Here is a 21,780-nt window from a genome sequence, read left to right on the forward strand (position 1 = left end):
TGAACTGTGAACTTCCAGATGTTCAAGCTGAATTTAGAAAAGGCAGAGGAACCAGAAGTCAAATTGCCAACATCTGTTGGATCATCAAAAAAGCGAGAGAGTTCCAGAAAAACATCTACTTCTGCTTTATTGACTATGCTAAAGCCTTTGACTGTGTGGATCACAATAAACTGTAGAAAATTCTGAAAGAGATGGGAATACCAGACCATCTCACCTGCCTCCTGAGAAATCTGTATGCGGGTCAAGAAGCAACAGTTAGAACTGGACATGGAACAACAGACTGTTTCCAGATTGCAAAAGGAGTATGTCAAGGCTGTATGTTGTCACTCTGCTTATTTAACTTATATGCAGAGTACATCATGGGAAACGCTGGACTGGAAGAAACACAAGCTGGAATCAAGATTGCTGGGAGAAATATCAATAACCTCAGATATGCAGATGATATCACAGTTAAGACAGAAAGTGAAGAACTAAAGAGCCTTGATGAAAGTGAAAGAAGAGAGTGAAAAAGTTGGCTTAAAGCTCAACATTCAGAAAACTAAGATCAAGACATCTGGTCCCATCACTTCATGGCAAATATATGGGGTAACAGTGGAAACAGTGACAAAATTTGTTTGGGCTCCAAAATCACTGCAGATGGTGATTGCAGCCATGAAATTAAAAGATGATTACTCCTTAGAAGAAAAGCTATGACCAACCTAGACAGCATATTAAAAAGCAGAGATATTACTTTGCCAACAAATATCTGTCTAGTCAAGGCTATGGTTTTTCCCGTAGTCATGTATGGACGTGAGATTTGGACTATAAAAAAGCTGAGCGCCAAAGAAGTGATGAATTGTGGTGTTGGAAAAGATTCTTGAAAGTCTCTTGGACCGCAAGGAGATCAAATCATTCCATTCTAAAGGAGCTCAGTCCTGGGTGTTCATTGGAAGGACTGATGCTGAAGCTGAAACTCCAATACTTTGGCCACCTGATGCAAAAAACTGAGTCATTGGAAAAGACCCTGATGCTGGGAATGACTAAAGGCAGAGGAGAAGGGGATGAGAGAGGATGAGATGGTTGGATGGCATCACTGACAATGGACATGAGTTTGAGTAAGCTTCGGGTCTGGTGATGGACAGGGAGATTTGGCATGATGCAGTCCATAGGGTCACAGAGTTGGACAAGACTGAGTGATTGAAGTGAACTGATAACCACCTAATTGGGGGTTATATTTCCTTAAACTCTTTCTTTGAATGATAATCCATGGGCTTATCTTATGGCTCCATTGCTAAAGAATCTGCCTGCACAAAGATATACAATGGAAAAAGACAATTTCTTAACAAGTGGTGCTGAGAAAACTGGTCAACCACTTGCAAAAGAATGAAACTAGAAAACTTTCTAACACCATACACAAAAATAAACTCAAAATGGATTAAACATCTAAATTAAGATCAGAAACTATAAACTCCTATAGGAAAACATAGGCAAAATATTATGACATAAATCACAGCAAGATCCTCTATGATCCACCTCCCAGAGTAAAGGAAATAAAAGCAAAAATAAACAAATGGGGCTTAATTAAACTTAAAAGTTTTTGCCCAATGAAGGAAACTATAAGCAAGGTGAAAAGACAGCTTTCAGAATGGGAGAAAATAATAGCAAGTGAAGCAACTGACAAAGAATTAATCTAAAAAATATACAAGCAGCTCATACAGCTCAATACCAGAAAAATAAAGGACCCAATCAAAAAATGGGCTAAAGAACTAAACAGACATTTCTCCAAAGAAGACATACAGATGAAACACATGAAAAGATGCTCAACATCACTCATTATCAGAGAAATGCTAATCAAAACCACAACGAGGTACCATCTTCTGCCAGTCAGAATGGCTGCTATCAAAAAGTCTGCAAGCAATAAATGCTGGAGAGGGTGTGGAGTAAAGGGCACCCTCTTACACTGTTGGTGGGAATGCAAACTAGTACAGCCACTATGGAGAACAGTGTGGAGATTCCTTAAAAAACTGGAAATAGAGCTGCCATATGGCCCAGCAATCTCACTGCTGGGGATACACACTGAGGAAACTAGAATTAAAAGAGACATGTGTACCCCAGTGTTCCTTGCAGCACTGTTTACAATAGCCAGGACATGGAAGCAACCTAGATGTCCATCAGCAGACGAATGGATAAGAAAGCTGTGGTACATATACACAATGGAATATTACTCAGCCATTAAAAAGAATGCATTTGAATCAGTTCTAATGAGGTGGATGAAACTGGAGCCCATTATACAAAGTGAACTAAGTCAGAAAGAAAAATGCCAATACAGTATATTAATGCATATATATGGAATTTAGAAAGATGGTAATGAAGACCCTACATGTGATGGTAGAGACACAGATAAAAAGAACAGAATTTTGAACTCTGTGGGAGAAGGCAAGGATAGGATGATTTGAGAGAATAGCATTGAAACATGTATATTACCATATGTGAAATAGATGGCTCGATGCATGTTCAGTGTATCCATTGAACAGTCCAAGTTTGATGCATGAAACAGGGCACTCAAAGCTGGTACACTGGGACAATCCAGAGGGATGGGATGGGAAAGGAAGTGGGAGGGGTGTTTGGGATGGGGGACGCATGTACACCCATGGCTGATTCATGTCAATGTATGGCAAAAACCACCACAATATTGTAATTAGCCTCCAATTAAAATAAATAAATAAATGAAAAAAGAAAGAATCCACCTGTAATGCAGAAGACCTGGGTCTGATCCCTGGGTTGGGAAGATCCCTTGGAGAAGGGAAAGGCTACCCACTCCAGTATTCTGGCCTGGAGAATTCCATGAACTGTGTAGAACATAGGGTCACAAAGAGTTGGACATGACTGAACCAATTTCACTTTTTCACTTTTCTATGGGTGAGAGGGGCTAGGACTGTAATGCACTGAGCATGCACTCTAAGCTGATGCTGCTGGCCTGCAGTTAGCTCAGCTGCTGCTGCTGCTGCGTCGCTTCAGTCATGTCCAACTCTGTGCAACCCCATAGAAGGCAGCCCACCAGGCTCCGCTGTCCCTGGGATTCTCCAGGCAAGAACAGTGGAGTGGGTTGCCATTTCCTTCTCCAGTGCATGAAAGTGAAAGGTGAAAGCAACCCCATGGACTGTAGCCTACCAGGCTCCTCCATCCATGGGATTTTCCAGGCAAGAGTACTGGAGTGGGCTGCCACTGCCTCCTCCGTTAGCTCAGCAACTCACCCCAATTCTGAGCTTGTTCTAGAGAAGGGAAACAGGATGAGAGAAGTTACTTAACCTGTGCTAGGTCTCAAGACTACAAAATGACAGAACTCATGATTCAATCCAGGTGTATCTCACTCCTGACATATGTGCACACCAGCCTCCCACAAATAGCACCAAACTAAGCATCAGTATCGCGTTTGTGTTTATTCCACCCTGAAGCCGTCCTTCTGGCCCGAGGCGTGTCTGTCTGAGGCACAAATCTGATGCTGGTAGTTAAAGACGGTAGTTAAAGAGCTTTGCAGGCAGTGAGTGTCCTTACAGCTGTTAGATGGCAGGGAAATTATCAGGTGCTTAACATCACAGGCTTCTGCATTTCTTGATCTCAGCCTCCAAAACAAGAAAGGCTTTTTCAAAATATGTCTTGCTAGTGAAATCTAGGAAGTTCTGGAAACCTAAGGGACATCTGATCTTGCAGGGATTTTTCCAACCCTATTCTACCCTTTCCTCTTTCGGGGGCGGGGGGGACCATTCTTGTGGGTCCAGAGACAGAAGGAATTCCTCAAGGGGTATTTTAGACACAGTGGCCTGAGCCCTACAGTTAACGTCCTGTTATGGAAGACTGACTGGGCTTCTAAACTTGATCTTCTATCCATGATCAACCATCAGCTCTGCCTCCCAGTGAAGCTCCCCCCATAGCAGCTGACGGCCTATGTGTCACACAGGGTCCTACCAAGTGACCACACAGGACATCCAGGGGCTGAAGCAGCGCTGGGATGAATAGGATGCAGGAGAGACAGGACATGATATGGCTGTAGGAGTTATTCTGCCAAATAACCATGTGCTTGGTGCTAAGTGAATATCGAAGAAAAAAATGGCTGGCCCCACCCTCAGGTCTCGTTTGGGGTTTTGCAGTAGCTTCCTCCTGCCAGCCTTCCTCATGTAGCCTTCTCCAGCTCCACAGTGCAGCCACGGCAACACGTCACAATGTAGTTGTTTCCATGAACCCCTTGGGAAAGCCTTAGCAGCTCCCAACACCCAGAGAACCTAGAGTCAGTCCCAGGTTCTGGGCCCCCCTGCCCATCTCCTGCACCTTGTGCCTCACAGTCTACCAAGTGCTAGTTTCCTAGCGTGCTTTTAACCTTTTACTTTTGTTCATTCTCTTCCCTCTTCCTCCTCTAAGACTCAGCTCAGGTGTCATAACCTCTTAGATACCTTTTTACAAGTGTACCCGCAATCTCGGTTCTTATCACGTGTGAAAAAGTGGAAGTGTTAGCTACTCAGTCATGTCTTTGTGACCCCATGGACTACAGCCCGCCAGGCTCCTCTCTCCACAGAATTCTACAGGCAAGAATATTGGAGTGAAAAAAAAAAAAAAAACTGGAGTGGGTAGCTATTCCCTTCTCTAGGGATCTTTCTGACCTCAAGCCCAGGTCACCTACATGGCAGACAGATTCTTTACTGTCTGAAGTAAAGTGAAGTGAAGTGAATTCACTCAGTCGTGTCCGACTCTGCGACCCCGTGGACTGCAGCCTACCAGGCTTCTCCGTCCATGGTATTCTCCAGGCAAGAATACTGGAGTGGGTTACCATTTCCTTCTGCAGGGGATCTTCCCGACCCAGGGATCGAACCCGGGTCTCCCACATTGGAGGCAGATGCTTTAACCTCTGAGCCCCTTAAATACCTTTCTAGAAGTGCATTTGCAATCTCAATTATCATGTGTAGCATGACCTAACTGTGAGGGTCATGGGATTGGAGTCAGACTGCTGTGGCTTGTCCTGACTCAACTACTTACCATGTGACCTTAGGTCAACTATCAATATTTTATCCATGCTATACTTCAGTTTCTCATTTATGAAAAGACAATCAGAGTTACTTTACTGGGCTGTTGTGAAGAATATGCTAATCAGAACAGTTTCTGGCACGAAGCAAGTATGGAATAAATACTATCAGCCTTTATCTACTATTTTACTTACCCTGTTCATTGGTGTCTGTCTAATTTGTCAATGTTGAGATCTTAGAGATCAGAGCCTGTCTCTGGTTATCTGTGAAGTTTCAGGGATGGGCGAGACCAGGGGCTTACAAATATGCCTGAAGGTAACTCCTAAGCAGCTTTGTGTAGATGAACATAAAGCTCAAATGACAGAGTTGGAAAAAGCATTCCATATCAGGAGTCATACCACATGAGAAAGAAAAGAACAAATCTGCGTGGGAGGGTGTAGGCAGCAGTTTGGATGAAGCGAATGACCCTTATAATGAAAAGGGGAGAAAGACAATGCAGAAGAGAAAGGATGAGGATGAGGACGAGGACTCTGGAGCCCAGAGCAGTCTGAAATGGTCTGTCAACAGCCTTGCACAAGAAACCCAGCTACTGAAACAGTGGATGGAACACAACTGGGCAGGGAAAATCCTGGCGGCAGGGAGATGGTCAGAAAAATCCAGCATTACTTACTAGTAGCAACAATGGCTCTCCTCCCAAATCCTGCTGTCTTAAAAGAAAAGGCAACTTTATGATCACAAAGAGGCTATTTTCTTTTTTTTTTTATTGGCAATTCAATCTCTACATATATACAGTATTGCATAAATTATAAGTGGGTTGACAATTATAGTAACAATATAAATTCATAAGCATTTACATAAAGCTGCTGCTCTAGGTTTTGGTGCATTTTGTGCCAGGTACCTTAGTAAATATGACAAACATAAAGGAACTCAGCTACTTCAATTCATAAGAACAGGCTTTCAAAAGCGGCAAATATGTCATCTCATAGAACACTTAATAAGTCAAATCCAGGAAAATCGATAACTAAAGGACAAAAGGAACACTGTTTAAGAAAGGGTGGTGATAAAAATGTTAGGTTAAAATATTAGGCTTAAACTTTTAGCAACTGGACTTAGGGTCCAGAAAGCGTACACATGCTGGGAATTACAAGAAAAGATCCCCGTGTTCTGCTTCAAAATCACTACCACATTCCAAAAGAACAATTCTGGGTTGCTACGGTGTCCTCTTCCCTGCTAGTGTGAACTGCTGTTCCAAGTCCTAGCGAAATAAGATGGTAATTCACACAAATGGGTTTTAAAATAAGACTCTTCTCACCCCAAATAAAATAAAGCTAAATATGCTCTCCAAATTACAAGGAAATCTAATCAAAATGCTGACCAGATAAAGAAGCTGGATCACCCATTTACCTCCACTGACTGCCTCAGAGCACAGAGCTGGTGTGGCACCTCCAAGAGAGGAGATGTGGGTGGTCCCCGCTCTGCCCCAGTCCGGCCTGCAGTGTTGGGGGACAAAGCCCATCAGCATCCCTGGGGTTTTATTCCCCAGGTAAAGAATCGAGTGAGTGGGTTAGATGGCTTTTCAGAGAACTTCCTGCTATTTTTTTTTGGCCTCGCCACGCAGCATTTTGGGATCTTGTTTCCCTCATCAGGGATGGAACCCGTGACCCTTGCAGTGAAGTGGGGAATCTTAACCACTGGACCACCAGGGAAGTCCCTTAAAGAGACTTCAAGAGAAAGGACCTAAGTCAGCTTGAGGTCTCACCTCTGGGCAGACACTTAAGAGTGGCAAAAGAAATGGACTTAAAAACAGGTGGGTGAAGTATTCACCTTCTGATCTTATCACTGGGAACTGTTCGGCACTATAGTTCAAGAAGAGTTTTGTCCAGTATTTTAATCTAATGGCTGGGGATGCTACAGGGTGATAAGCAAATGAGGCATCTGACGCTGAAATTCTGGATAAAAAATGTAGGGACACGATACCAAGTCTGGGTAGGAAAACAGTGCACCATCACAGGACGCCAGCAGTCTAGACTTCTTGCCTCTGAATTTCCAGTCATCAGTCTTGGTGGGAAGTGAAAGATCTACCAAAGCACAGCTGTTATGAATACGTTTTCTGAAATCCTCCCAGGAAGGCCACTTCCATGGGACCAGTTCTAACAGAAAGGATGCAGGAAGGAGAATTTAACTTTTTCTTTACAGATCAGAAAGATGACCCAAAGAGAGCAATGGATTCTCATTTTCTGTCCCGTATAAAGAACAAAAGTATCAATTCTTCTGGAATCTAACACACTGGCTTTATTTTCAAATGCATCACTTTATTTTCCTTGGAAGGCAGCCTATGCATTACACACCTTAAGCACGTGACAGTCACATGGTTTCTTCAATAAGCCCCAGAGCTTCCACAGCTCTCCTGGGGCCCGAGCAGTCCTGAGGAGTCAAATGTTAAAGCTTTCTCCACAGCCACATGTTCCTTTGATGTTTGGGTTATTGAACACAAACTCACTGGATAATTTGTCTTCAACAAAGTCCATTTCTGTTCCTAACAGTGTTAGCTGCGCTTTCTTCTCGATGAACACTCTGACTCCTGAGGGAGAAGAAAACGTTGAGTCATAGAACATGAGTCATGCCCACCCTGGAACCTGCTGATTCAAAGCACAACTGAACTTTAAACAGTAACCATGAACAGAAGTCAAACAAGACACTTTTGAATCTGTCTCATTTCCTTAAATGAATGCAGTGCTCAGTTTCCTGTCTGTCCCCTTTCCTACACAGTAATTTATGTCAAAAACAATTGTATTAGGCTAGACAACTGTACACAAGCAAATTCCAGGACAATTCTATGTAAAAGTGGAATTTGCCACATGATGAAAATCTGTATATTCTCAGTAAGAGTGCTGTAAAGATGCAGTCAATAAAATTAGTGAAAATCCTGAAATGACATCTGTGCACACAAAAAACTGCCAAGCCTTGAGAAACACAAAGGACTATGATACAATGGGCTGATTTAATAAGACGAAATCAGAGTGATCAGGGCAAGTAGTTCTGTTTTTCTCCTTATGGATTGGAAAACTGATAATAACATAACTTCCTAGTTACTATGTAGGTGGAGGTGGGTATCCTCATAAATACAAATGGATTAAGAAAGCTGTCTTCCTTACAAGAAACTGAGTCAGATAAAAGATTACAGGATTAAGATACTTTTATGCATTGATTTTAAAAATAATATTTACTTATTTGACATAGATGCTTCACACCAAAGTAGTTGGTTCATTCAAGCGGTTGAAGTTCTATCATCTTAAAATCTTTAGGCACACAATGATAACCTTTCATAACTGAAACATGTAAGTTTATCTAATTATCTATCAACTGATTACTAAGAGCACAGCTCTGGGGTAAACTTGATTGGGTTCAAATGTTCACAAGGACATTTCCTAGCTGTGTGACCTTACGCAAACATATTTAACCTCTCAGTGCCTCAGTTTCTTCATCTGCCAAGTGGGGGCAATTTAGAACTATTCTCATTTAGTTGCTGTGTATAAAACAGTTAACATATGAAAACTTGTCAAACCACGTCTCCCTCACAGTGAGCATCAGACACCATTGTTACTATTATCATCATTACTCTTCAGGCTTCAGAAGGCTAAACATTTTAGGTAGAACAAAGTGCCCAGAAAAAGTTTGTATAAAGCTCACCATCTTGAATAACTTCTTCATCAGAGTCTCCTTTTGTCTTTGTATATTCTAAAGTGTAGGAAAGGCCATTACAACCCCTGGTTCGGACACCGACTTTCACACCAACCTGAAAAGGCATTGTAAAAATAAACTTGGTTTTGAAGTAGCACAGATTAAACAATTATATTAATGAAAGCCCTATCTGACATTCATTTCTTCAAAAGTGAAAGATAAATATTAGATTTCTGTTATAAAATGTCCCGTTAGGAAGCAGAATGAGAAGCTAACATATAAAAATCTTGATTATCTACACATATCACTACAATACTGGCAGGGATTTGAAAAAGAATAAAAACCAATTATATACAAAGAAAAAATACAAAGGGAAAACTGCCCCCCCAAATTACAGTCATCACTACCATAAAAATGAGCTATGTGTTTCTTCCTGTTTTCTTTCAGCCTACTACTACTAAGTCACTTCAGTCGTGTCCGACTCTGTGTGACCCCAGAGACGGCAGCCCACCAAGCTCCCCCATCCCTGGAATTCTCCAGGCAAGAACACTGGAGTGGGTTGCCATTTCCTTCTCCAATGTATGAAAGTGAAGTCGCTCAGTCGAGTCCAACCCTCAGCGACCCCATGGACTCCTCCGTCCATGGGATTTTCCAGGCAAGAGTACTGGAGTGGGGTGCCATGGCCTTCTCCTTCTTTCAGCCTATGTCATATAAAATCTAATTTTTTTTTTTTTTTTTGGCCACACCATACAGCTTGTAGGATCTTACTTCCTTGATCAGGGACCGAACCTGCACCCTCGGCAGTGAAAGCCCAAGGTCCTAATCAGTGGAGTTCAGGGAATTCCCTAAGCATAGCTTTTATTAGAAGTAAAAACAAAAAAGTTTTTTCTCTGTTTTTTTTTTCCATTTAAAACATTTCCCCATGTAATTAACTTGTATAATTACCATTTGCAATTAATGCCTTTATAATATTCCACTATACCTAAACCCAAGTTTACTGCTTAACAATTACTATTAGCCATTTAGTCGGAGAATGACCATTTTTAAGGGAAGAATTTTAATTCCAAAACGGAATAATCACCTTTGCTTTTTTAAAGGAAAAAAATATCCAATGGCAGAGATGACTAAGAAAATTGGACTTTCTCAAAAATGTTTTTGCTCCACCTCATCATGTGAGCTGCTCCCAGAAGTTTCCCTGTGGTTAGGTTCACCAGTGTTCAGAGGCCATCACCTGGCAATCTCACTTTGCCTCTACGTGACATGGGGCCGTCATTCTGTAAACATTCTCGACTACCAGAAAGCAAAAGACTGCAGTCAACACAGATAAAAGAAATTTAAAAAGTGATCAAAGAGCACTTTTAAAATACTAATGTCTGCTTCTATGTAATTTTCTAACATTTCCCCAATTTCTAAGAGCACTTTCAAAATACTAATGTCTGCTTCTATGCAATTTTCTAACATTTCCCCAATTTCTATTTTGGGGTGCCATCTTCTTTTTCATGTGTGTATATAGCATTATTATAAGAAGTATCATTTCAGTAAGCTGATCTTGTTTCCCTGAAAAGCAGTAACATGTGCTTGCTCCAGGAAAGTAACTATAACGTGGGAAGACATCTGGTGAAGAACGTGAGTTAGATGCTAAGCCATCTGGGGGTTCTGATGAACCAAAGCATTCAGAGCACTTTCTTCTGTCTTCAAACAAGGAGACAGTAGTCTTATCCATACCTTCAGAGTGACAGCTTTGAGAATCTGTGAGGAAATTTCACACACTCAACATGATAAATAATAAACTGCCTGACTGAAATTCTGGAGCACATGTCATAAATATTTAACTTAGCTTTTATCTTTACAACAGGAAGACTCAACGTAGCAGGGAGTTCAACCATCAGGAATAGATTCAGGCACTTTAGGTAACTGGAGTTTGGAAAAGGAACTGCTTATGCCACAAATAAAAGGGTTGAGCAGACACTTTTCACGTCTGCTCAACCCTTTCCACGTCATGAACAAACATTCCTCAACACTAAACAAAATTGTGTCAACTGGCCAATTTATGCTCTGGTCTTTAGTCTACCCAAACTGAGCTGGAACACTGATACACTTTGGATTTAATAATTCTTAGGAGGAACGAACATGCTAGAATTCCCATTACACTGTAACACAGATTGTGCAAAAGAACCCAGAAATTACTCTGTTGTCTAATCACCAAATTTTAATTGTCTTGGAAGTCATTTACATATCCCTTAGATAATTAATGATGCACCCCTTGCTGAACAATTCCACATCTAAGAATATAGTCTACATCGATGAACTAAGCTACACCTACACGTCTAGAGCAATGGGCATGCTACGGACAGTAAATATATGCTGAATAATATCTGCGGCAGCACTGAAAGAGAACAACCCCAAAGACCTTTTATATGAGAGCCTGGCTAAATACACTTGTTCAGTGGAATATTCTGGTCTATGCAGCCATGGAAAAGAATGAGGACCTTTACATAAGGACAGGGAAGGATCTTCAAGCTGTACCATCAGGGGCAAAGCAAAGTGTCACCACAGCCTGCCTGGCATGTTTTCACCTAGGCTGGAAAAGAGACTCACACATACGCACCAAGCAAAGCCCAGGCTGGTGGCTCCCCTCAGGGAATTACTCTGGCAGAGGCCGCTAAACATCCTGCAATCCACTCTCAACAAAGAAGCTGCCCAGTCCAAAGCGTCACCGGTGCTGAGGCTGAGAAACCCTGGTCGAGGTATAAATAAACTACAGATGGCTCTGAAAGGACACAAGGAGGCTGCCTCTTAGAAGGGAGAGTGAACAAAGAATGTGGGGTGAGAGAGTGACTTCCTTTTCAAAACGACCTGTGTTATTTGGATTTAACAATCATGAGCATATTTCACTTTTAAAATAAAAACACCTAATTAATGAAAGTATACTGTTCATCACTTTCATCAAGAGGCTTTTTAGTTCTTCTTCACTTTGCGCCATAAGAGTGGTGTCATCTGTATATCTGAGGTTATTGATATTTCTCCTGGCAATCCTGATTCCAGCTTCTGCTTCTTCAGCCCAGCGTTTCTCATGATGTACTCTGCATATAAATTAAATAAGCAGGGTGCCAATATACAGCCTTGACATACTCCTTTTCCTATTTGGAACCAGTCTGTTGTTCCATGTCCAGTTCTAACTGTTGCTTCCTGACCTGCATACACGTTTCTCAAGAGGCAGGTCAAGTGGTCTGGTATTCCCATCTCTTTCAGAATTTTCCACAGTTTATTGTGATCCACACAGTCAAAGGCTTTGGCATAGTCAATAAAGCAGAAACAGACTTAAAGCTCAACATTCAGAAAACAAAGATCATGGCATCTGGTCCCATCACTTCACGGGAAATAGATGGGGAAACGGTGAAAGACTTTATTTTTTGGGGCTCCAAAATCACTGCAGATGGTGACTGAAGCCATGAAATTAAAAGACGCTTACTCCTTGGAAGAAAAGTTATGACCAACCTAGATAGTATATTCAAAAGCAGAGACATTACTTTGCCAACAAAGGTCCGTCTAGTCAAGGCTATGGTTTTTCCTGTGGTCATGTATGGATGTGAGAGTTGGACTGTGAAGAAGGCTGAGTGCCAAAGAATTGATGCTTTTGAACTGTGGTGTTGGAGAAGACTCTTGAGAGTCCCTTGGACTGCAAGGAGATCCAACCAGTCCATTCTGAAGGAGATCAGCCCCGGGATTTCTTTGGAAGGAATAACGTTAAAGCTGAAACTCCAGTACTTTGGCCACCTCATGTGAAGAGTTGACTCACTGGAAAAGACTCTGATGCTGGGAGGGACTGGGGGCAGGAGGAAAAGGGGACGACAAAAGATGAGAGTGCTGGATGGCATCACGGACTCGATGGACGTGAGTTTGAGTGAACTCCGGGAGTTGGTGATGGACAGGGAGGCCTGGCATGCTGGCGTCCTGGATTCATGGGGTTGTAAAGAGTGGGACACGACTGAGTGACTGGACTCAACTGAACTGATACTGTATATCTCAAGATAAACTTATTGTGGAAACACAGCTTCAATTTGTTAGTAAATATTAGTCTGATTGGTTTTACTTACATGTTCAGGCTTATCTTTAAGAAGTTGTTTTATCTTGTTTACTGCTGAAGGTGTCTGAAAAAAAAAGGTGATTAAGTTGTTAGTTACAAATTTTATGTTCTTCAAAGCATTGTATTTCCTAGGCTTTAAGAATTCAGGACTAATCTTTAACAAATTCATGTGATGAATTTATGTTCCATTCTTGCCAAAGTACCTTTTGGATTTTATAGAGGCATATGAACTCTACTCAATTAAAAGCACTTTAAAATTAAAAAAAAAATATCTACTAGCAACATCCTCTTCATCCCTCCTTCCTCTACTCTGGTCACGAAGGGCTCCTTGTCATAATCTCTATGGTATTATCTACTTAGATCACAAACTTAATTTTTCTGGTCAGCATATACTTTGTATTCCTACATTATGCTCGGCAAAAGGCACTCTGCCTAACACACAGAAGGCACTCAACACTCAATGAATGACATCAAGCACTGCACTGGGAGAGACAACTTTCAGGCATTTTCCCTGTTGATCATTATTAACTCTGTTGTTCATTCTGCTTACCCTAAAGCTATGCAGAGCCAACAAATGCACACTCAGAGAAAAAGTAACACAGAATAATAACACATCAAATAACACAGAGTGTGCCTCTCATGCTAGTCCCACCAAATGTTCAGAGATTCCTAAATCAGCATCTCAGTTATCTAAACGACCAGAATTATGCTAGTCCAAGATACAAAGAAGGACACACACAAGTTCGCTAGTCAAAGATACAAAGGACACACACACGTTTTCAGGAGAAATGCTGTTTAACTGAGCCTAGTTTTCTCAAAATAAGAAAATGTCTCGATGTACTTACTACATGGATATAGATAAACTTCCGTGAGGAAAAAGCTTTTCCAGGGAGAAGGCCTGTCCCAGGGCATTCTTGGTCTACATCTTAGCTGTGTCTTAGCTCAGTACTTGGCTTAAAAAGGGATAAAAGTCCCTCTTCCTCAGGAGTCTTGTGAAGAGTAACTGAGCAAATTAATGAAGAGCATCTAGAACAGTGCCAGGAACAAAGAACTCAACACAAGCCAGCTGTCACCCAATGATGAGAGTATGTCGCCATGAAGAGACATCTCTCCTGCTTTTCCTTCTACTAGCTCCTCCAGCTGGCCATGCTGTGCTGGTTCTCTCATTTTCTATACATGCATTTCCCTGGTTTATTAAACTGAGTGGACATTATGACCATCACCGTGGCCGTAACTCAGGCCTATGCTGGGGGAGCGGCCTCGATGGGTGGCCCAGGTGCGCTCTTTCACTCCGTCTTGTGGGGGCTTGACCAGAAATGAAGATGCTGAAGCAGAGTCTGGACCCAAGAAAACTCATGAAACCAATTTAGAAGGTTGAGACTAGCATTAAAAAAGCAGCCCTCTCTCTCCCCCTCAAAATAGAAGATAAACCAATGCACTGCACTTGATTCAGTTTGTGAAACTTTGACTTCAGTTATTAATATATGCTGTGTACATATTTCTTACTGCGTGTCATTGAAAAAAAAAAGTTAATCCCAGTGGGTTAAGGTTTAAAAAGGCCATTTCCCACGGTTCTGTCAGAACAGGAGCCAGCAGAGCAACAACCTGGAGTGGGATGGGGGTGGGGGAAAGAAGGAAATGCAGAAGAATTATGGATTTTTTTTTTTTTTGAGATTACAGTATGTCAGCTTCAAATAGTTACAGAAATATTAGTGAAAAAAATTTTAAGTGCTTATTTACCCTTCTAAATGACTGCCAGTAAAAAATAGATTTCCAAAATTTTCCAGTCAAATTTCCCATGTGAGAGAAATTAACCTAATTACTATCAAATTACAATCAACAGATTTTCGGTAAATTAAAAAAAAAAAATGGCACAGCCACAGGAAAATATCTGCTGCAAGTCCAACCTGCTGTGGAACCTTGGTTTATAGCTGGTGGCTTGGAGGTGTGCGCTGTGTGATATAAGATCAGGGCATGCACACTACGCTGCCCCTACACCCCCTGGTGTTTCTCTTCATCCCAACCAGAGACCGGACCTGGGCCAATCTCTGGCAGTAAAAGGACCAAACCCTGACCGCTGGACAACCAGGCAACTCCTGAGCCCTATACCTAACTTTCTCACATGTCTAATTTGGCTTTACAAAAGTATCAGGTTTCCTTTTTTTCTCAACTCCTGGTAGAAAACACTTAAGCAGCAAACAAAAACAATTCAGAGAGAGTGGTTCACTTATCACAAAGTGGCTGATGTTCAACATCTCATACTGAAAGGAGCTTGAGGGAAAAATAACCTGTGTGTCAGGGAACTGTTGTTACAGGAATCAAAACGTGTCTTAACTGTCTAGCGTCAGGCAGAAACCAAATGTATCCCATTGGGAGGAGTGTTACTAATGAGGATGGATAACCTTGCTGAGTACTCAATTCAGGGGAAAGAATCTTCCAAGTGATAGATTTTCAGAACAAGTCGGAATGTCTAAACAGGAAACATTTGGGACCTAAGATCCTTCCAGGAAATAATATAAAAATTTCAAAACAACATGCTGCATGCCTAATGACTCTCCAATTTCAACATACTCCCCCAAACAATTAAGAAACCCACATCTGTCCAAGAAATTTATGTATAATTAATGAGTCTAATTCACCTGAGATTTGGTCAATGAATTAAAATTTAAGCAGCCCCTGAAACTCAGTGAAATATAATGATGTCTTTCATATGTGTATCACAGAACAAAACATTCTTTCAAGCGAGAGTATCTTTGAGTGAGATATTTTGGCCTTAAAAAAATAAGAGTTCCAGTCTGTTTTTGTTGCTGAAATTAAGGGAAAAAGCACTGTAGGTGAAAAAACTTTTTAACTACTTCATAGCAACATACTTTTACTTTATCCAATGCCATAGGGTTTCTATTCCTTGTAGCAGAAACTTTCCATCCTCAATACTGTATTTCCTTAGTCATTCCCCAGGCAATTTTCATTTTTTGCTGTTTAAGGAAACAAGATTAAAACCCAAAGTTAACTCCATGATTACGTATACTAAATATGAGCCAACAGCTACAACCTATTTTAGTTTCATAATAAATCTGACATTTTACAGTTTAAAAGATGGCAGATAAGGAGTAGCCAATGCATATATTACAGTATACTCTGTTTAATTCATTCTTTAACAGCTATGGCATTATGGTGCTGTTTCCCTTTTGCTTTTTACTATTCCTGTGTCTGCAGGTAATCATTGTATCTATTCACAATTTGTAGCCTACTTTTGAAAGTTTAATATGCTTCTTATTTGACACATAGTATAATAACATACATATATTCACTGTTTGCTGAGTACTTTCCAGATGCTTAATGGTTTATAGGAATCATCGTTTTATTCTTCCGATTCTGTGATTTACGTATTAAAGTTTAAATATTCAAAAAGTTGCACAGGACTACCAAGTCAAGAATGAAGAATTATGACTCCCAAACCTTAAAAAAAAATCATGATTTACAAATCTCACCAACAGGATTTACTCTAATGTAACTGACCTTTCACTGTTAGATATTCAGGCTACTTCCAATTGTTTCCTGTGTAATGCCCCTTAAACTATCTCCATATACAAGTCCCATAGCTTGGTCACTGTTCCAAAGGACTTCTGGGCTAGTCCTTCAGTGAACAGTTCCTTGAGCCCCCAGTGTATTTAACTTATATTGTTTCCATACCCTTCTCAACCAGGTGCAGCTAAAAATTAAGCCTTAAGACATTCACTGTATATAATAAATTAACCTCTCTCCGGAGCATCAAGAATGATGCTGGCTATGTGCCATTAATCTTTACAGCTTTAGCTGAGCTTTAGGCCAGCTGTGGGTATATCTCTAACAGTAAATTAGGGCTGCAATGATTCTAATTTGTATAATGGAAATAAAGGGTTCTGCCAGCAGTGGGGGGTTTCCCAGGTGGCACTAGTGGTGAAGAACCTGCCTGCCAATGGAGGAGATGTAAGAGACGTGTTTTCAATCCCTGGGTTGGGAAGATCCTCTGGAAGAGGGCCTGGCAACCCGTGCTAGTATTCTTGCCTGGAGAATCCCATGGACAGAGGAGCCTGAGGGCTACAGTTTATAGGGTCGCAAAGAGTCAGTCAAGGCTGAAGTAACTGAGCATGTACGCATGCCAACAGTGGAATGTTAAAATCTTCAAGTTCTTTGGTTAGCCAGAGAGCTCTGGCTCCTGTATGTTCAATACCTTTCAATTCTTGGTCTGGCGGGAAGTAGGGGAAGGGGACATCATCCGCTCTGGATGTTCTCTGCAGGTGTCAAGGGTACTGCCTTTGATGTGGTGGGTTGAAATCTTACGGTATTCTGTCAAAGACCTACCCTGGGCTGCATAAAGGTGCCTGGGACTAGTCTTTTAAGTCTTTCTCCAGGACACGGCCAACTTCTCCTGGATTAACATCAGTTACTGCTGATAATTTGGTGCTGACAACATGGAATCATACTTCTTGCTGACAGGTATAGCACTTCTCCAAGGTTGCAATACATCTAATTCTTGTCATAATACGTCTACGTCAAAACTTTTATATTTAGCTAACATTTCTGTCTTATCAGTTTTATTATCTCGTTAAATTTGCTCTTATCTCTCTTCACTTATCAGTCCTTTGATGATTTCATCCCTTTTTCACTTAAATGAACATGGTGTTAAATGTTTGCAAAAACACTTGAAAATCAGGCAGACATCAATACATGTGTTAAGGCCAGTGTTAAGACTAGGCAACACATGCCAGGATTAAAATGACTGCAAGCCTGCTACCACAGACCTCTGGTGGAAAGCAACAGGGGTGTGCTTAGGCACCAGATAAGATCACAGGGAAAGGGACCGAAGTGTACTAGAGAGTTAAGTCGGATAAATTCACACAACGGACTCCTGCATGCTAACTGGAAATGTTGATATAAGGCAACGCAGAGTCCTTGTGAACCGAACACTGATATGATAAAGCAGTGCTGGTGACAGAACTGGCCTGGTAAGCTAGAACAAGTAATAGGGTATAAAGGAGCAAGCGTGGATTGTGAGCTAGGTTGTCATTCCCAGTCATTTCTAGAGGTGCCAAAGGCCTGGCCCACGACTGTGTCCCCGGAGGGTGGGAAATGTAGGTCTTAGACTTAATGGTGTATCCTTCAGAAATGAAAATGGGCTGGTGGCACAGAAAAAAGGAATGTAGAATACAGGATCACCTCTTTATGGACCTAAAACAGTGACCCATTATGAAAACAAATTCTCCCACCTGATTGTGACTTCATTGTTTTGCTAAATCCTAATTTTCTGGCAGCAAGCCTTCTTATGGCATCACATTGAACGAAATCCATGATTCATTCTCATCTTTTTTCCCAGTCTTCAGGAAATGCTTCGCAAAGGTTTCTTAACCAAGAGTAGTGTGTGTGTGAGAAGAATGCTGATTATAAGTTTTCTTATGAAATTAATCTTTTAAAACTGCAAATAGTGACTGCTTAATGGGAAAGGAGTTTTCCTTTGGGGCCGGGTGTGTGTAGGAACTACGGTTGCATAATACTGTAAACGTGTTAAACGTCACCGAATCGAACGCTTAAGAATGGTTAATTTTCTGTGAATTTTCCCTCAGTTAAAAACAAAACAAAACTGGGCAGTACGTCAAGGAACCAGCACGCACAGTTAATTCTGTTAAGGAGCTACAGCACGTACTCTGTTCCCCTTTGAGTGTGTTTGACCTTCCACCCTGAGTACGTTGGAAACTCACTCAGGGTAGAAACGTAACCTTCTTTGTTCTTTCTGAGAGTCACCACGACCTAGGACTGCTGGAGGCATAGAGTACCTCAAAGCCTCTTCCACCCCAGACATCAGGAAGCAACCCTTTGTGCACTGCAGCCTTGATCTCCGCAAGGGGGGTGGGCTTTGTTGTCTGCGCTCTCACCGGCGCTCACGCACACCACTGAGATCCTCCGGCTGGGCTCGACTCGGCTCCTCCATAAGGGCCTCAAACTGGTTCATTCACCCGTTACGCCTGGAACCTGGTACATCAACCTCTAAACCACCCGCGATCCCCAGCAATGCAGCCCCTGCAAGAACCTGCGCGGCCCCAGGGTCCCGGAAAGCCGCGCTGGACAGCTGGGGGCCACGCTCACACCGCCCCTCCCCCCTCCGCACGCGGCAGCGCGCGGCCTGCTGGGAAACGTAGTTCCCGGGCCTAGGTTCCCGGAGCCGCGCCCGCCCGCGCTTGTTTATCTCAGGAGCAGGGGCGAGTAGGCGGTGAGGGCGATGCGGCGGCTGCGGGCCGGGTCTAGGGCGCAGTCGTCGGGCCGTGCAGTGCCCCGCCACCCTGACCTCCCACCTTGCGGAGGGCAGAGGTGAACCAATGTCACCGGCCCGGCCACGCGCCCCAGCCACTCACCAGGGTGAGGGCGGCCCGGGTGGGCTGCAGCTTCCTCTTGCTCACAGCCCGGACAGTGGCCCGGACTAACGAAGCCGACATCCTCGCCGTCCTGCCGCCCCGGTGTTTAGGGCTGGAGATTGGCCATCTCAACCTCTCTCCATGGACACCGCGGGCGCTCTGACGCCACAAGCTCCGGCGCACGGAGCCCTAGGCTCCGCCCCTCGAGGGCCCGCCCTCACGACCGCTATTGGGCGGTCCGTGTGAATGACGGGCGGGGGGCGGGGCGCGATGCTAGGGCCTCGGTCTGGTGACGCGGGGCGCAGGGGTCAAAAGAAAGGTCGTCACTTTGCCGGGTGTCTTGGCTCGCAGTCTCTAGCAGCACTGGGGCACGTGGAATGAGCTCCGCCTTGTGGACTCGGGGCACGCGGTACCTCGCCCTGCCCTCTGGACAAGGTGCGGCGCCGCGGATTAAAAGCTCAGAAAAGTCCACAGGCCGGGGAGCTGCAGCTTTCAAGGACAGAATGGATCCGAGACCCGGGCAGCTCCACACATTCCCGTCTTCCTTTTCGATTCAGCGAGGCAGTTTTTAGGAGCGTAGGATTACTGCAGATCAATAAACAACAACCCTTCCGCCTTCCTCAAGCTGCTCGGGAGGTTGAAAGATGGTACTAATGCAAAGTTCGCTTTAGGTTGGAATCCAGTCTTACTGTAAGATGTGACTGGGCAGCTCGGGGGATACTCTTTTATAGCGAGTATCAGTCGATAACTTTATTGAATACCTGTTGCTTGTCAGATTTTGTGGCTCCCTTTTAATCCACAAATATTTCCCGAGCCCCAGGGACTATGCTGCTGCTGCTAAGTCGCTTCAGTCGTGTCCGACTCTATGCGACCCCACAAATGGCAGCCCACCAGGCTCCCCCGTCCGTGGGATTTTCCAGGCAAGAGTACTGGAGTGGGTTGCCATTGCCTTCTCCATCCCAGGCACTATACCCGGGCATTATTAACAGGAAGCCGGGTAACCGGAAGAAGGAGAGAGATCGTGGTAGGAAGTGCAGCAGCGGTTACAGATGGGAGGATACCACCAGGAAAGGAGGCATTTCTCGTGGAAGTGCTAGAGGTAAAGGGGGAAAGGAGGGTATGTGGAGTAGTGCCGGGGAGGATGGATTCTTGAGCAGTGTTTTGTTTTTTTAACTTAAAAATACCGCGCCAGGGCTGGAGTGACGAGTTTGGGCTAGGAGAGGGCTCCCGCTCGTCCCTCGCTGTGCGCACCACCGCGAGTGGAGTGTGAAGTGTTTATTAGAGCCCAGTTATATTTCATCCCTTAGATCCTACAGAATTGGCTAGTTAAGAATTCATTAAGTGATTGTCTCTCTGCTATTGAGATGCAATCGCACTGACAGTAAGAGGATGGTTATTTTTCCAGGCCCCGCTATACACAGAAGAAACTGGGATTAGGCGATGGTAGCGTGGAATTTTGGCTCATCTTTGACTAGGTGGGTGATCTAGGTCAAGGCATGTTCCTTCTCATCCCCTTTCTCCTACAGATATGGTGAAAATTAAACGAAAAGCTCTTGGAAGAGTACAGGGCATACAGCAGCACTCCATCAACTCTGCTAATGGGTAACGCATACTGGAAGATGCCATAAATTGTGAAAATACTTTATATAGTACAATACTATTATACATTTGTCTAAACCCACAGAATGTGCTATGCCAAGTATGAATCTTAAACAATGGACTCTGGGTGATGATGATGTGCCCGTGTGGGTTCGTGGATTGTTAACAAACGTCCCACTCTGGTACAGCATGTGGACAGTGGTGGAGGTTGGGGCACTGCACCACACTTAAGGGAACTCTGCTTTCTGCTCAGTTTTACTGTGAACCTAAACCTGCTCTAAAAAGTAGTTGGTTAATAAGAAAGTTAAAAAAAAAAAAAAAAAAGCCTTGCCATGCTCTCCTCCAGGGGATCTTCCTAACCCAGGAATCAAAGTCCCATCTCTTATGTCTTCTCCTGTATTTGCAAGTGGTTCTTTAACACTAGTGCCAACTGGGAAGCTGTTTTAGGTTGGTGCAAAAGTGTTTGCGGTTTTATATTATTGAAATCTGCCATTTGATATTGGGATACATTCTTAAATAAATGTGGTTATGTTACATACCATTTTAATGTGCATTTTTCAGTTTATGTTTTTTGCTAATGACTTACTTCTTGCTGATTTTAGACTATGGAAATAATGTTAGGCAAAAAGCAAATTTGAGCGACTTTCTTATTTGAGTTCAAAATGGGTCGTAAAGCAGCAGAGACAACTCGCAGTATCAATACCACCTTTGGCTCAGGAACTGCTAATGAACATGTAGGGCAGTGGTGGGTCAAGTTTTGCAAAGGAGACCAGAGCCTTGAAGATGAGGAATGCAGTGGCCAGCAATCAGAAGCTGAAAACGACCAATTGAGAGCATTATCGAAGCTGATCCTCTTACAAAAAAGGGTCATGATCTGTTTGGTGGTCTGCTGTCAGTCTAATCCACTACAGCTTTCTGAATCCTGGTGAAACCATTACATCTGAGAAATATACTCAGCAAATTGATGAGAGGCACTGAAAACTGCAACATCTGCAGCCACTTGCAGCCAGCACTGGTCAACAGAAAGCAC

The 21,780-nt window shown here is 42.9% G+C and overlaps 1 protein-coding gene across 2 annotated transcripts; it reads right to left on the reverse strand.

Annotated features, from left to right (window-relative positions):
- Positions 1–5,779: 5,779 nt before the first annotated feature.
- Positions 5,780–19,632, reverse strand: ISCA1 (iron-sulfur cluster assembly 1). 2 transcript variants are annotated; one of them, XM_068974124.1, is made up of 5 exons: positions 19,152–19,632; positions 15,633–15,737; positions 12,773–12,826; positions 8,685–8,790; positions 5,780–7,575 (listed from the first exon to the last, which is right to left on the reverse strand). In XM_068974124.1, the coding sequence occupies exons 2-5, from the start codon at positions 15,651–15,653 to the stop codon at positions 7,427–7,429; spliced, it is 330 nt and encodes a 109-aa protein (XP_068830225.1). In that variant the 5' UTR covers positions 15,654–15,737; positions 19,152–19,632; the 3' UTR covers positions 5,780–7,426. The 2 variants fall into 2 exon arrangements, with proteins under 2 accessions (XP_068830225.1, XP_068830224.1); XM_068974123.1 differs by lacking the exon at positions 15,633–15,737.
- Between the last annotated feature and the right edge of the window lie 2,148 nt (positions 19,633–21,780).

Source organism: Capricornis sumatraensis, chromosome 6 (assembly GCF_032405125.1).
Source record: "Capricornis sumatraensis isolate serow.1 chromosome 6, serow.2, whole genome shotgun sequence".
Taxonomy (NCBI): Eukaryota; Metazoa; Chordata; class Mammalia; order Artiodactyla; family Bovidae; genus Capricornis; species Capricornis sumatraensis.

Coding starts and splice junctions, on each gene's coding strand:
- ISCA1 (XM_068974123.1), bottom strand. CDS start 19,232: ATGTCGGCTTCGTTAGTCCGGGCCACTGTCCGGGCTGTGAGCAAGAGG. Junction 12,827..19,151: donor CCCGGGCCGCCCTCACCCTG/GTGAGTGGCTGG, acceptor TTTTTTTTTCAG/ACACCTTCAGCAGTAAACAA. Junction 7,576..8,684: donor TGAAGAAGTTATTCAAGATG/GTGAGCTTTATA, acceptor CTTCTCCCTCAG/GAGTCAGAGTGTTCATCGAG.